This window comes from Pelodiscus sinensis, chromosome 2, assembly GCF_049634645.1.
Source record: "Pelodiscus sinensis isolate JC-2024 chromosome 2, ASM4963464v1, whole genome shotgun sequence".
NCBI classification, from domain to species: domain Eukaryota; kingdom Metazoa; phylum Chordata; order Testudines; family Trionychidae; genus Pelodiscus; species Pelodiscus sinensis.
Genome location: NC_134712.1, coordinates 37899758 through 37915922, shown reverse-complemented (window position 1 = coordinate 37915922; position 16165 = coordinate 37899758). Strand labels below are relative to the sequence as shown.

Below are 16165 nucleotides of genomic sequence, written 5' to 3'. Positions count from 1 at the left end.
ATATTAGTTTGCCATCTTCTTACTACATCCGGAACACATACACTCTTCATCTAGCATTTTAGTTAAATGGGCAAAATTCATTTGGTCCCAGTCTACATTCTGCTGTATCACACTGTAAACTCTTCATATTAAGGGTCTTGCGTTCTGCCTAACAGTGGCAGACATTCAAGTTTTTCCAGTTAGGGGACAGAATATGGGACACTAAAGTGTTTTAGGGAAAATAGTCCTAGGACAAATTTATACACCCATACTCCAATTTGAGAATATAACACACTTCTCTGAAATAGGTTCTCAGGCTGGACAATCCTACTTGTGTTGGTTAACAACAGAACTGAGCAAATAACTGATTGAACAAACAAACATGTGGCTAATGTCAAAGTGAAACTGTTTCTTATCAAAACAAAACCCAAGACAATGTCAACTGAGCAGACCTGAACAAGTTTTCCTGAACTGCAATTTCACCTTCTGCTTCCAGTCTCTGAAAAAAATCTTCCAGTTGTGGGGGGTTTTGTCATGAGTAAATAAATCTGCGTATATGCCTGAAGCTAAAGCTGCGACAGATGTTATTTCAGGAGAATGCTTACAGATGAAAACCAACTCTGTTCTCCAAGAAACTTGAAGGGTGTATTTTTTCTTTCCGTCAAATTCCATTAGTTTTGTTACTAACATCCTCTTCGAAGAGTGTTATATATACACATGGCTTGACAAACCGCGGCAAAAACCACTCGCCAGGCCTGCACTGAGCATGCGCAAACTGCCAGTGAATGGGGCGACCGGCTGAAATCTAGTGGCGAGTAGATAAGCGGATTTGTTGAGCCCTGTATATATAGCATGTTGTTTCTTGCTGTGCCCATAAACATTTAACATATGGACATGAATTAAACAAGTCCCCTTGGCTATGTCTAGACTGGCCCCTAATTCCGGAAGAGGCATGCAAAGCAGGTAAGTCAGAATAGGGAAATCCGCGGGGGATTTAAATACCCCCCCGCGGGATTTAAATAAACATGTCTGCCGCTTTTTTTCCCGGCTTGGGGAAAAGCCGAAAAAAAGCATATAGACTGGCGCGATCCTCCAGAATAAAGCCCTTTTCCGGAGGATCTCTTATTCCTACCTGAAAGTAGGAATAAGAGATCCTCCGGAAAAGGGCTTTATTCTGGAGGATCGCGCCAGTCTAGACGCTTTTTTCCAGCTTTCCCCCAAGCCAGGAAAAAAGCAGCGGACATGTTTATTTAAATCCCCCACGGATTTCCCTATTCTGACTTACCTGCTTTGCATGCCTCTTCCGGAATTAGGGGCCAGTCTAGACGTAGCCCTTCTGATTTCAGCTTCCCAAAATAGTTATTTCCTACCTCTGTTCCAGAACATCAGTTACCTTTTCTACATTCTTGTTAAAATAGTTAATCCATTGTGGCGATGGAAGCATAACTTCTACAAACTTACTATTGTAATAGGACATCCCTCCCTGCAGACTGAAGAGTAGTGGTTCAGTTTGATAACTCCAAAATTGGCATGTGTTTACTGCACTTACAGGAGCAGAAGGTATCAAAGGGTGCCATCTATACTGTAACCTTACCTCAAAATAATTATGCAATTTGTTCTAAGCAATTTCCATAGCTTCTTTAAAGGTAATTTTGAAGTAACTCAGGGTTACCGGGACATTGAAATAAGCTGCCTGTTATTTCAAAATCTATTGTGAAACAGGCTGCTTCAATAGATGTAGGAATAGCTATTTCAGGATACTTCTGGTATCCCAAGATAGCTCTGCAATGTAGACAAAACCAAAAAGTTGCTTGAGGACAGAATTTAGTATTCAAGTGTGATAGACACAAAGGTTATGACATGAATTTGCTTCAGCTGAAAAGTAAAAAACAAAACAAAAAACCAAAAAACTAACTCACATAGGTCTTGCATGAATGTACACTGCTGAATAAAAAGCACTAAGCTATTTAAGTACAATGAGAAAATGAATTTTCAAACATTTACAGCTTTGGACTCTCAATTCTTAATGAATCTCCTTTTGCAACAAATTAACTGGTAAAGAAAAACATTACTGTTACAAAGAATCTCTGAAACTAGACTGAAGCAGTAAAGGGATTCTGCACTTGCGATATGAGATTACAAGAAATTCTGCATCCAATTCTTTTCCAAAAGATCCATTAGTTCTTCAGAATAGTCAAAGAAAATCTACATATAGTTCCTGTCAGAGCATTAGTTAAGCAAGAGACTTTCAATCTGACATTTAGCTCAATCCCCCTTTCTAGAAGAGGTAAATGAATGCAGTTTCATCTTATGTGCTTCCTAGCATACATCCAGAGTTTACATTGTATTTGAAATCTGTATTAGTATCTGCTTTCAGAAGTTGACAGATGCCAAACACCCTTCCTCACCCTTCTCCAAGAAATTTAAACATCAAATACTTAAGTATAGATACTTAGTTTTTACACTAAACACCTGTTAATAATCAAGTGGAGGTTAGTGTACTGTCCAATTTAAATAACTGGAATTTAAACAGGCAAATTGTATATTTTATAAAAGCATTTTAAAAACAAGCTTCCTCTGAAAATGAAAGGATCCTAATATAAATATTTAAAGATCAAGGGGTTAATTTTCCAGTATTTAGCTAAATAAATGCCTTCAGATTTTAATGGATGTAATCTGCAAAGATTCTTACCCTTCAGAAGACACACAAATCAATGAATGATTCAGCAGCCATTTACTACAATGTTGTGTATGTATTTTGTATGGCTATTTTAGATTGCTGAAAAGTTAGAACCACCCAGGAGAGAAGTTGTAGTTTTACTGTGCATTCTTTTTTACTAGATGCCTGCAGAGAAGTTGACCTCTCACTTAAATACTCATTTGTAGTAAATTATAGCACCAATGACTTCCATACAGGCCCAGTACAGAAAGATCATCTCCCCCCAGGAGGAGAGACCAAGATTCTTAAGCTTAATAGTGGTCTGAATAAATCTTAAAAAATCCCATGGTCTTCAGAAGGGACCCACAGTACTTTCTGTTAAAAAAACCAACAACCCACCACATGCACACTTAAACCCTTAGGCTAGGTCTACACTGGCAGGTTCTTTTGCAGGAACTCCTGCGAAAGATGTTCTTGCACAAGAACATGTCCACACGACCACATGCTTTTGCGCAAGAGCACCCATGGCAGTGTGGACGCTCTCTTGCGCAAGAAAGCTCTGATGGTCATTTTAGCCATAGGGCTTTCTTACACAAGAAACCCTGCCACACATTCACACTGCACTCTTGCACAAGCAGCCCTCTCTTCTCACGCTTTACTGTAAATCATCTTGTGCAAGAGTGGGCAGGCAGTGTGGACATTCTGCTGGTTATTGCACAAGAACCCACCAGCGTAGACATAGCCTTAAGGTGTGAAGTTGGGTCCCACAACCCGTCATATTAAAATAACCCTATGCCTCATTGCTACTTCTCAGATTTTGAGAGACACTGTTCTGATATATTGAAATGAATTCGCCCTTTAAAAATGTAGGTCCATGCAAATCTCATGTGAACTAGGCTTTTACACTGAGTTTTGATATTAACATACATAGACCAAAACATGAAACCAAAAATAATGAAATCCTGGGAAAGAAGAGTTGTCAAATTTGCACTGACCTTTCAAAATACCAGTGTTCTCTCATTTATGGTTTCAGCTAAAGCAAAGAAGTGACAAATAATTGGATACCAGTTGTAGTAAGTAACGGGCTGTAGATGAAGTTTTCATCTGGCATTTGTGAAGGTCTGATAATTGGTAATGACATCACTTGTTTGATAAAATGTAACAAAAAATAAATTCAAGGATTCCTCATTTATACCTACCCGACTGAGTTTAAGCCGACCAATACATGATTAAAACCATGGTGCCTAGACCTTTCGTAGGTATCGTGATTAAATGCTTATAAAACATTTTTACTTGTGGAGTAAACTGCTTATTATTTAGGGTTTTTTAGGCACATTTAGAGATGTTAAATACCTCTTCAACCATTTAATTTAATAAAGCCATGTGATTTAATAAGCATTTTATGGTTAAGTCATACCCTATGTAAAAAATTCCAACATTCCTCTTGGAATAATAATAAAAAAAAATCTTCTCTTCCATGGATCTTGAAGAATTTTTACTTCAAATAGCCTCTTTTGTCTTTATATTTTTAAACATTCTTATAAGCTCCATTTTGTTTCCACACCTCAGGCTTATCTCCGATTAAATTGATTTTTAAGGCAGTTTTAAGACCTACTCCCATTGAATTAACCACTCAAAAACAAAATAAAGCACAAAGTTAGAATTTTCAGGGACTCTTATTCCACGTGCCCTATTCAAATCCAAAGCCTATAAAAATGTTACACTTTTTCCTGCAGAAAACAATTATAAATGAAAAGGAGGCACAGTAATAGTAATCAGTCTCTATTTGTAAACTTGTGCCCCAAACAATATAATTAATACAAAATACAATTCTTCAAAACAAGTCTATAACCAGTTTTATTATAGAAAGAAGGACCATTTTTCCATTTTTTACTTTTCACTGGTCTGCTCTGGCATGCTTCTAATGATGTCAGAATCACCTGCAAATGAAAAAAAAATACATCTCATGAAAGCGGTTATAGCAAAATCCATTTACAAATACAGGAGAACTATTTCCATAATAGCTGTGCACTTTAAGCCTGGAAACTATTTTAAGTTAGTCACTCCACAACAAACAATAGCTTCCACTTACAAATCTGTTCACTGGGCTTTTGAAAATTCTACCACATTAAAAGACTCAATAGAGTTAGCACCAACAAATAGTTTTGAGGATAAAGGCCACTCTCAGAAATATACTATTTGAAAGGAAAGTATTTAAGAGATTGCAAGTCCATTGCACAGTTTTAATACAGCAAGTGATTAGTCTGATCACTAAAATATCAAGGCAGCAATCATATCTGCAGCATACACAATATCAACTCAAAAGCAGAAGTATTATACAGACTTAAGAGCTAAATTAAGCATCTAAAAATAAAATTCCATACTGTATTTATATCACACAATAACTAGATGTAGTGAAACTTCAAAGAGTTACTCAACTCCATAATGGTACATGTAGGAGAGAGAGAAAACCATCTTTAAGCAAAAGCTCATCACCTAATAAACCATCTTGTTAGTCTTTAAAGTGCTGCATACTCCTGTCTTTTGTTTCAGCTAGACTAGACTAACACAGCTGCATCTCTATCACCCATCTTTAAGCAGGCATTCAAATTGGCTGAAAGCAACAACTAGTTGTGTCTGATAAGCAAAGGCTTATCAGATAGTTAACTAGTGACTCAACTAGCTCCTTTGCCGCCTCTATCAGGCAGCAAGAAGGGGAGCAGGATTTAGTGCTGGGATTATCTAAATTTAACATCCTTAACTGATGCATTGTCAAACAGCAGAATTGGACTGTTTATGAATAGTTTGGTGCAAATTAAAGACAAGCAAATGTTTGAGTTGTCATCTTAGAGGTTTTAAGCAAACACCCTTTAGCCCAGAGTGGCGAATCTGTTTTGCATCAGGGGCCTCTGGACCCACAGAAAAAAATCAGTCAGGGACCATACACAAGTAGTGCTTTTGGGGGGGGGGGGGGCGGGACACGACAGCACACGCGCACACACACATACACACACACCCCTTCACTGATGTGGATCCACAGACTGAGAAGGAAGACACTTCCCACAGTCCCCTCTCACACCGGGGGTGGGGGGGCAGCCTAGTAGATGGAGTGCTCCAGACCTGCGGTGTGGTGGGGAGGCTAAAGCACAAGCACAGCTACTCCAATTCTGGGAGCGGGGGAAGCCCTGAGTCTCAGAGGCTGGACCCGGGCAAGCCACGGGCCAATTTGGCTGTGGGCCCTGAAGTTCCCTATGCTTTAAGCCCACAGATTTCAAGAGACAATAATTATTTTTTGCTCACTGCTGACAATCACTTTAAATGAGAAAGGTTAGAGTATTAGCAATCATGTTCACTTTCAAGCTTGTATGTCCAAAAAGAAAAACTGGATTAGAGATTGTATCTGAGCCACATTAATTGGCCATTTCTAAACAGGATTACCATCCACTGCAAATTATTGTAAAGATCCACTTTAATGGGGGAAAATAGATTGCTGAGGTAAAGCAAGCCCAAGAAAGAAAACATGCAGTGTCAAGCATATGAATTATACTTAAAAAAAAGAGTTGTGTCCTGGCAATGCTGTCCAGGTCATTGATCTTTGAATTAACCACTCAAAACAAAATAAAGCACAAACTGGTAGGATTTTCAGGGACTCTTATTCTACTTGCCCTATTCAAATCCAAAGCCTTTGGAATTGTGGATCTTTAGAATACGTTAGTCAGTGGTAATCCTATTTAAAAATGACCCAGGATTAAACAGAATAGCAAATCCAGTTAATGTTTTTTTGGTGATTGAGTCTTAAATAAGCAAAAGGAGCAAGAGTGTCAGGGTGGGGACCGTAGGTTAGTATGTTGTCAAAGTTGCAAGATACACATACCTGGATCAATGATAGCCAGTGTGCACACTCTGTAGTATTTTCCACATGCTGTACCCAATTCAATATTGTTGCCACTGTAGTGGTGCACACCAGTCTTCGCCAACATAGCATAGTACTCAATCTCTGATTTTCTGAGAATTAAAAACTACATATCAGAAAGTGGTACACTCACTCATTCCCATCAAATGAATCCTTCAATGGGACATCAGACTAGTTTGAAACCTAACCACACTTCCAAAGTTTTAGATGGAGCAGAGAACTTTATTTTATTCCTCCAGTTTAGGTGTATTGGGGGTGGTCACCATGTCTCCTCAGGGGGACTCCCACTTCCTAATCACAGTTCTGAGATACAAGGCCAATTCGGTTTGTCAAGATTGGGGTCTGGCAGCTATAGTTAGTGATGTCTTTTCCAGAGGGCCCAAGGGGCTGTTCAAATAGCAGCAAGGCCCCTTAGTAGAGGGGAAGAAGGGCCAACAGGAGATGCAAATATAGACTGCTGACAGGGAGTGGGAGCTGAGCAGGGCCCCTTGACACATTGGTCACTGGAACCTGTAGCTGATGAGGGTTGGGGAAGGCAGGTGGTCAAATGCTGAACAGACTGGGAAACAGAAATCTGAGCTTCTCTTGGTGACTAGTGATGTTAGCGCATAGACATTTACAGGGCTCAACAAACAATGTAATCTACTCGCCTGTGGCGACTAGATTACACCCTGGAAGAGCCGGTGCAGAGCGATCTGCACATGCGCAGAGCACAGAACCACGCAGGTGGCGAGCGGGGCTCGCTGCCACTCAGTGAACCCTGGACATTTAAACAATTAACCGATAAGCCTGGGATTATCGGTTAGTCGTAAGAACTACATAAACACCTTGCTGCCTGTGGGGCCATGGGGAAGGCAAGGGTGCCTGTGGCAAACTAGCTTAAGCTGATTCTCTGCAAACGCCAGTTTCCACAGAGCTGCCTGTCCCCCCACTGCCTCTTTCAGAGCAGCGGTTCTGCAGAGCCACCTGCCCTCCTCCCCCATTGCTGCTGCCTCTAAATCACAAGCAGCATCCTGAGAGAAGAGGAGAAGCAGGCAAAATACCTGAGCAATCTGTCCACAGCAAGCCCAGGAATCCCAAGACTAGTGGCTGCTGCTACCCCATACTGTTCAGCCTCTTTATCAGAGACAAAAGTACTGGGCAGTAGGGGAGGAGCTGGTCTGCGCAGGGGTCCATTTTTTAAACCAGCTCCCCTCAGACTGGATCCGCTAGCTACCCCACACTGCTGCCTCTGATAAAGGCAGCACCACAGGGTGGCAGGGAGCTCTCCAATAGCAGGGCCAGGAGCACAATGGTGTCAGCCCCACCCTTAGGGAGTATTTTAAAACTGCAATCACTAAAAATTGTTGTGGCTACACGATTACTAAAATAAACGCTAAGACCCCCATTCGTGACAGAGGCACTAAAGCGAATTGTATCCAGTTCTTTCACACACCTAGCCTGCCTTTCATCTGGCCTCTGAGCTGCAAGTTGTGTCAACCACCACTCCCTCCCTCCAGCAATCACACTTAGTATAATATTCTGCAAATATTTCAAAACCAGTATCACCATTAAAACTTACTTTCCGCCAAATTGTATACATGGACTAAAAGTTATTATGCATGTGTGCTCAAAATAGTGTCAACAGACCCTTTGCTATACCCTTAACGTTATTTCAGTCATGCTAAATGCAACAAATATTAATAAGCTTCCTTTGCTGTATCGAAGACAGGCAGCATAATTTAGAAACACTTTTACAGGAATTAAAATTTTCAATAGAATTATACTTACCTCAAAGCAGGACAGTTGTTGGCTAAGATAACCAGCTTGGCTTTGCCCTGCCGGATCATTTTCAGAGTCTGTTTGTATCCTAGTACATATTTACCGCTTTTCATAACCAGCTGAAGCCTTGAGTTTATAGACTCCAGTGACTTTTTCTGTAACAGTTAAGGTATATGAAGTAATGCATTTAACACAAATAATGAACTGGGGCTTTAACTAAATATAAGGTTTTTGGTTCATAATCTTTTGAATAGTAGAAAGCTTAAAGTAACTCATGTCTAAACATCCAAGTTACAAAAAAGCTTGTAATTGTTTTTGTTTTAACATAGCATGACACCATTCCTCAGATTTCAAGATAAGATAACTATCTACACCTTAAATGCAATGAAAAACTAACTGGCATTTAAATAAAAACGACTACTCATTTTATGTTGTATTGTTCTGAAATTCTAGTATGAGCCTATCCCTTTTAGTGCCAGAATATTGGCAAGATCCTGTAAACCATAATTTAACTGTCCAAGACACAGTAGATTTAGAAGGAAGCATCGAGTAACCCCTTTTTAATTGCAATCTAAACAGCAGACCCTGTCCTCTGTATATCTTTCATACAATCATAGTGACAGTGATCACTATTAAAAGGATGCTGGAGTTATTTTTGTACAATGTTCGTAAAGTAGTACATTTTGTAATTATAAAGGACAACTTACAGAACACCCCCCTCATATTTTCGAGGGTACAAAAATGAATGTACACTGATCACAAGTTATAACATACTGGAAGGCAGACTTAAATGCTCCGACACACATACCCCAACTTGGTTCTGGAATAGTTAGGCAATAATGCTGCCTGACCCCCCCCCCCCCCCATAAAACTAGTTAGTAAAGCCTCTAGCTGAGCACAGCCCCAGGCGAGGGAATACGAGGCTGTCAGTGATAACGAGGCGGGCTGCCACACGGGGCTCACAGAAGAGCGAGGTGGGGGGCAGCCCAGCACAGCTAGGGGCATGACGATACCACCCTGCGCCAGGAGCGAGCGTCGCCTGCCAACTGAACGAGCCCGGTGACAGGCCTCCCAAGGTGACCCAGGGCACCCTGCCTCCCCCATTCACAGGGGCCCGCTGTGCCCCTCACCCCAGCTGCTCTCTGGCCGCTCCTCCTCCAGCCAGCGCCCGACACCGGGAGACCAGCCGCCAACCAGCCCCCGAGCCCCAGCCCCCGAGCCCCAGGCCTCCCCGCAACCTGCCGCCGCCACGTGAGCGCCGGGCCCGCCCCGCTCGCTCGCTCACTCACTCACCGTTTTCTTCGCGGCCACCATGTTGCTGCCTCACGTGGGGTCCGGCGGTAGCTGAAACACAAACGAGAAGATTATTACCCAGCACCGGCCCCGCCCGCATCGCCCCTGCCCGGCCCCGCGGAGCCCCGCTCACCCGAAACGCGCCTCCAAGATGGCCGGGCAACAAGAAAGGAAAGAGCTCCCACAATGCAGCGCAAATCCCCCGTGGCCCGGCGCGCGCGCTCTCGCGAGATGTTACTTTGCTCCGCCCCTTCCGGGTTGACCTAGGCCGGCGCAAGCGGCCCGAGGCGGCTGTCGCTACGTGACGGGGAGAGGTGGTGCTAAGGTTGGTGAAAGCCTCGATTGGGTCTTAGCTTTGTGGGGGAGGAGCCAGCAGAGTCTCGCCCCCGCCCTGAGGTCTGGCGGCCGCCCGAGCCCCGCCCGCTAGCGAGCTTTTCCCGCGGGCACTGGGGGGCGGGACTCTGCGAGGGGGCTGGGAGCCTGCGGGGTGCGGGGGCTCGTTCTCTGACTTGTGGGAGGGGGCGGGGCTGGTCTGACGGGGCTGCGGGGAGTCGCTGTGTAGGCTTGGTCCGTTGGCTCCGCTCAGCCCGGACCTGGCTGCTGTAAGAGGCGCAGAGGCGGGGCATAGCCACTGCGGCTAGACGGGCATTTTAATGTATCAAAGAACGTTACGTGCGGCTCCAGGGACACGCTGCTCATCCCTCGTCTTGGGAAACGCATGTCCAAAGGGTGCCTTAGGAGTGACCGCTCTAAGGGGTGTGTAGGCACCGGGGTGTAAAATCCCATGCAATTGGCTAACAGAACATAAGAACAGCCATAGTGGGTCAGGCCACAGGGAATGAACAGAACAGGAAATCATCAAGTGATCCCTCTCCTGTCACCCTTCCCATGGGTCCATTAAGATTACTGATGCTTCAGATGTATGGAGTGGAAATCCATCTGTGACACTCTTCTTCTCCCCCCCCCCCCCATGATTTATTAAATGGACTTATGGACATGAATATACATAAAGATGCTTTGAGCAAATTATTTCCTGTAACCTGTCAATCTTCATGTCATGATCCTCTGGTTCTGTTTATCTTACTTTGATGTATGCATCATTGGTGTGTAAAATTAGACCTGGAGTAGGGGATACTTTGTGAGTTTTAAATGTGTAAGAGTCATTGAGGGTGTTACCTTCAATGTTTTGATGAGCAACTGTTAACTTGCTTTCTAGACAAAAATGGTTATGATTTTGTTTTTATATGAAACCCTTTGGTGTCAGTGTTCTTACTGTCCCTTGTATTTTGGTACTTTGATAATAAACTTATCCTTGTTTTTGCTATAAATATAATGTAAATTCTGTGATATAAAGCAAAGTGGTGATCTGGAGTTGAGTCTTGCCAGCTGGTTGTATACTCTTCCTTTGGGAAAAGTAGGCCTGGTGTTTCTGAGGGTGTTCAGGTGATATGGGGCTGGATGCTGCAAGGAACACACTTAGGACTTGAGGTTTAGCCTCTTGCATGCTTTTAGAAAAATGTTATCCTTAGTTCTAGTTCACAGCCAAAGTTTGTGTGAAAACAGCATTCTCTACAGCAGAGGTGGGCAATAATTTTGGAATGAGGGCTGTTGTGAGAATCATAGGTCCGATGATGCATACCCAAGGGGGGAAGGACAGAACCAGGTGGACAGTTTTATCAAATAAAAAATATTTATTTATGACAGTGGTGAATTTATAGTATTTATTCTAAGATTTTTAATAGACCGTGTTAATAATGAATTTACAGTATTTATTATATTCTATGATTTCTAGTTAAACATGTCAGATATAAGGATGGGAATGGCAAGGGGAATAGTCTCTAATCTTAAAATATCCAGCTACACTAATTAAATAACAGTGATAACTACAAACTCTATGTACTACCCAAAAACAACTACAACACTAAGCTTATACAACAAGGAAAAATCAAATCATACATACCAACTTACACAGCACACGGAACATTTCACAGATATCGGTTCGGTTGCGAAGGCCTTGGTTACGCCTGAGAGTCTGGGGAGGTGGCTGGTCGGTTGAGCAGGCCGGCAGCGCTTTGAAGTCTACGAGAAGGCACACGCACGGTGGTACATGTGTTGCGAAGACCTCCTCAAGCGAACTGTGCGATGGGTATTTATCCCCAAATCTGCACATTGCTTTCCCGTGCTTGCATATTACCATATATGGCCCAATGGTCACCAAGTGGGGGGGGTCTGTGTCCCAAGGGTTGGGCCGAAACTGTGCAGGTTTCATGCGACCAGGTAAGCCCCGCAGTTCTCACGCCAAGGTGACGGGTGGGAGAGTCTGAGGCTATTTTCCCCTTTTCACACCTTCCCTTTTTCTAAAGGCAATGGTATGCAGGAAGGGTGCGTCCGGTTACTCTTAAAGGATGGAGCCATGTAGATTAGACAGATAGGCACAGGCAAATGAAGCCGCAATTTAAATGATCGCGGCTTCATTTAAATTTACATGGCTGCCGCGCTGAGCCGACAAACAGATGATCAGCTGTTTGTCGGCTCAGCGCGCTAGTCTGGACGCTCCCCTGCCGACATCAAAGCCCTTTGTCGGCAGCCCTGTTATTCCTCGTGGGATGAGGTTTACCGGGGCTGCCGACAAAGGGCTTTGATGTCGGCAGGGGAGTGTCCAGACTAGCGCGCTGAGCCGACAAACAGCTGATCAGCTGTTTGTCGGCTCAGCGCGGCAGCCATGTAAATTTAAATGAAGCCGCGATCATTTAAATCGCGGCTTCATTTGCCTTTGCCAAAAAAACAAATCTACATGGCTCCGTCGACGGAGCCATGTAGTTTAGATGTACCCAAGGAGTCCTGCAGCCCACTGTAGCAAGAGCGGCCTGGCCAAACTTTTTTACTGGGGGGGACAGTTTCTTTTCTCTAACAAGGGCCACTTCGCAAATTTTGGAAATGGCTGCGGGCTGACCCGGAAGGTGGCCCTGGAGGTGCCGCGGCCAGGCAGTTCGGGCCAGCCCCAGAGGCACTGCTACTGCAGCCATACGGCCTGGGGTTGGCCCTGGACCGCGTGGCCACAGTAGTGGCACCTCCGGGGCTGGCCCTAGGCTGCGTGGCCGAGGCTCCGTTGAGGAGTCTCAGGCCCAGTGCTGCCTCCTCCCCAGCAGCTGCGCCAGGGGAGGAGTGGCGGGACTGAGCTCCTCCTAGGGTTGCCAGATGGTTTCAGAAAAAATACCCCCCCCCCCCCAAAAAAAAAGACCCTGAGAGTAGTTAAGAAAAAAAAATCCCAACATGGCCCCTTTAAAAAACGTGTGATGAGGCTTTTTGGCCCTAACAGGCTGCTGGCGGCCGCCTGCCATCTTTCCTCCCTGCACGGGGCCGGACAGCTCCTCTGCAGAACCTGATAAGCACTAAAGTTGCCAGGCTGCCTCCGTATTGAGCTGGACAGCCCAGGATTTTCGTCACCTGTCTGGGAAAAAATCAGAAAGTACTGGACTTTTTAGGTGTCCAGTATTTTCTGAATTTTTTTACCATACAGGAGGTGAAAATACCAGACTGTCTGGTTCAATACCGGACACCTGGCAACCCTTCTCCTTCTTCCGCTGTGCCCACCCCGGTCTACGGGAACCAGAAAGGTTTTTTTTTAATAAAATAAAATAAATTTAGTTGTAACAATAGGAATTAATTTGTTTCATCGTATATTTATATTCTATTTTCATATAACACTAAAAATTGTAAAAGGAGAAAATGAGAATTTTAGCCAGATACATGACTTACACTGATAGCAAGACAAAATGATGTCAAAAGTGCTGTTAACATAAAAAGGCGAAGCTGTAATGCATGTCCAGCAGTAATGCAATGAAAGTTCTGACAAAGAGAAAGAAGGCTGCAAGTATGTGATCTGAGGGATTTAAAGAATTGGATTTAGTTGTGTACATAGGCAGATTGACATTTAAAGTACATTTCAAAATTAGTATTTTAAATTGAGAGAGGGTTGAATAAATTATGTTGTCAAAAGCTGAAACTGGATTTTGATGGCAAATAGCCTCAAAGTGATTTATTTTTCAGTGGAACCTAGACACTCTGAACCCCACAGCTACTCGTGAGTGCAGGGTCTGAACCCCTGCTGCAGGCGCCAGGCTCCCCACTAATCTTCCCACTGGTTGCTGGCCCGCCCTTCCCACCAATTGCATTTCTGGCATGTGACATCTCGTCCTCCTCCCCAGGTGTCGCCTGTGTCTGATGGGAGCTGCAGGACAATGCCTGCTGAGGTAACCAGTGATGCTTTCTGGGTAATGGTTAACCATTACCTAGGAGTAGCTCCCTACCTGCTGCCCATGACAGGCAGAGGGCTGCTTTAGCTCTGCGGGGCTGCCGGCTCCTAGCCCAAGCAGCTTGGGCATCAGCAAGCTTGCATGTGTCTGAAAGCAACAGATTTAAAATTTATAATGACCATGACAAATTGGAAAATTATTGGTATGAGTTCAACAAGGTGAAATTCAATAAAGAGAAATCAAAGGACTTCCCTTAGAAGGGAAAACCCAAACGCACAACTAAAAAATGGGGAATAACTATCTAAGTAGTATTCCTCAGATCAAATAGTGGAAGAAAATTGGCATGACCATATATACCAAAGGGATACAATCAAAAAAAGTGAACACATATGAAAAGGACAAATCAAATTTCAGAACAGAGGGGAGATGAGGGGGGGAGATAAATGTCTGTGAGCTAATGATATTAGAAGTGATAATTGGGGAAGCTATCTTTGTAATGGGTAAGATAATTAGCATCTTTGTTGAGGCCCCGGCGTAAAGTGGGTAACTGAGGCTCAACAAATTGAAAGAGCCAGACAAATACCCAGAAACCATCTACTTCAAGACAGACAATTTGTTTTTTTTATTCTTCCTCATCCCCCTCTGTTCTGAAATTTGATGGTCATGCCAATTTTCTTCCACAATTTGATCTGAGGAAGTGGGTCTGGCCCATGAAAGCTCATCACCTAATAAACCATCTTGTTAGTCTTTAAAGTGCTACATAGTCCTGTTTTTTGTTTCAGCTAGATCAGACTAACTTGGCTACATTTCTATTACTATCTAAGTAGTTGTACTTCTGAAGTGTACTTCTGAAGTGTATCAGTGGCAGGGGTTGGCAAACTATGAGCCACATACAGTCTGTCAGGGCGTTTAATCCAGCCTTAAGGGTTACCAATCCAGCAACACAGTGGGGCTGAGGCAGGCTCTGTGCCTGTCTTGGCCTTGTGCTACTCCTGGGAGTGGCTGGCAATTCCCTGGGGAGATGGAGAGGTTAGACAGCTCCATGTGCTGCCCTCACTGGCAGGCACCATCCAGCAGCTCCCATGGGACACAGGTGACACATAGGGAGAAGGAGAAGGTGTCACATGGCCCCAAATGCCGTGGGTGGGAGGGGCTGGCCAGGAACCAGCTGGAAGATTAGTGGGGGGTCTAGGGCTTGCAGCAGGGGTTCAGACCGTGCACTCACCAGCAGCAGTGGGGTAAGCAGAGCAATAGCCCCAATCTGGGTCAGAGTTTCAAGGTGCTACTGGAAAAATAAAGTGACATAAGATGTAAAGATGGCACTCTGTACATAATTCCTAACAAGAAATAATGACATGTAATTTCACCACAGTAATGTGAGGCGTGGACAATAGAAACAAATCTAGTGGTTATATATGCCATAGTTATGTATATGGTAAAGTGAGAGGACATAATAAAAATGGGAAAGAACTCCCTCTAGTGAAAAAAGAAAAAATTACATTGAACATTCTAAAACAGGAAAAAACTTTAAAAATAACGACTAGTCTTGCAGCACCTTAGAAACTAACAAAAATAGATGGTATCATGAGCTTTCATGGGCATAAACCACTTCTGTAGATGGGTTGTGCCCACAAAAGCTCATGATACCATCTACATTTTTGTTAAGTGTCTGAGGTGCTGTGAGGCTATTTGTTATTTTTTTTTAAATTTTCAGTTACAGACTAACATGGCTACCCCTCTGAAATTCTAAAACTGACCTGTCAAATACTTGACTTACAGTAGGGGTGGCCAAACTAAAGCTTGAGAGCCACATGTGGCTCTTTTATAGTTAAAGTGTAGCTTGCTGAGTAGCTTCCACTCTCTCCCTAAATTCTCCACCTACCAGATTAGGGAGAGGCTTCTGCCCAGCAGCGGTGTGGTGATTCCTCGGGCTTCTCCTAGAGATGACAGGAGCCTGCTAAGAGTTGGTGGGCACAATTTAAAATCCAGCCCAACAGACTGAGTGATGATCTCCTCTTAACCTTCACTGGCCCCTTCCTGCAGCTCCCGAAGTGTGTCTAGACTACAGGGTTTTGTCGACAAAAGTTGACAAAACTATACCTGCATCTACACTACCGCTGCATTATGTCAACAGTAAGTCGACAGAACGTGGCAGTTTTGTCGACGGTGGTAAACCTTTTACGAGGAATAACGCCTTTGTCACCAGAATTCTGTCAACAAAAGGTAAGTGTGGACACAGGGAGCCAGTTCTGTTGACAAAAAAGGCCTCCAGAAAAAAGCCCTTTTCAGGTACAACATGTCTGT

The 16165-nt window shown here is 43.7% G+C and overlaps 2 protein-coding genes across 2 annotated transcripts in view; one reads left to right on the top strand and one right to left on the bottom strand.

Moving 5' to 3' along the window:
* Positions 1 to 4479: 4479 nt before the first annotated feature.
* RPL30 (ribosomal protein L30) lies at positions 4480 to 9755 on the bottom strand. Its single transcript, NM_001286924.1, has 5 exons — positions 9739 to 9755; positions 9606 to 9656; positions 8322 to 8467; positions 6513 to 6643; positions 4480 to 4578 (listed from the first exon to the last, which is right to left on the bottom strand). The coding sequence occupies exons 2-5, from the start codon at positions 9624 to 9626 to the stop codon at positions 4529 to 4531; spliced, it is 348 nt and encodes a 115-aa protein (NP_001273853.1). The 5' UTR covers positions 9627 to 9656; positions 9739 to 9755; the 3' UTR covers positions 4480 to 4528.
* Positions 9756 to 9825: 70 nt separating this feature from the next.
* The window catches only part of ERICH5 (glutamate rich 5), a 42418-nt gene continuing 36078 nt past the window's right edge, over positions 9826 to 16165 (top strand). The window contains exon 1 of the mRNA XM_075920326.1: positions 9826 to 9930. The gene's annotated coding sequence lies outside the window, so the exon portion shown is untranslated. The remainder of the gene's footprint in view (positions 9931 to 16165) is intronic.

Bases quoted from the DNA above. Each gene is read 5' to 3' on its own strand.
- RPL30 (NM_001286924.1), bottom strand. From the start codon at position 9,626: ATGGTGGCCGCGAAGAAAACG. The intron at 6,644-8,321 runs GTAAGTATAATT...TTTAATTCTCAG, and splicing joins AACAACTGTCCTGCTTTGAG to AAAATCAGAGATTGAGTACT. The intron at 4,579-6,512 runs GTATGTGTATCT...TTTCATTTGCAG, and splicing joins ACTGGCTATCATTGATCCAG to GTGATTCTGACATCATTAGA.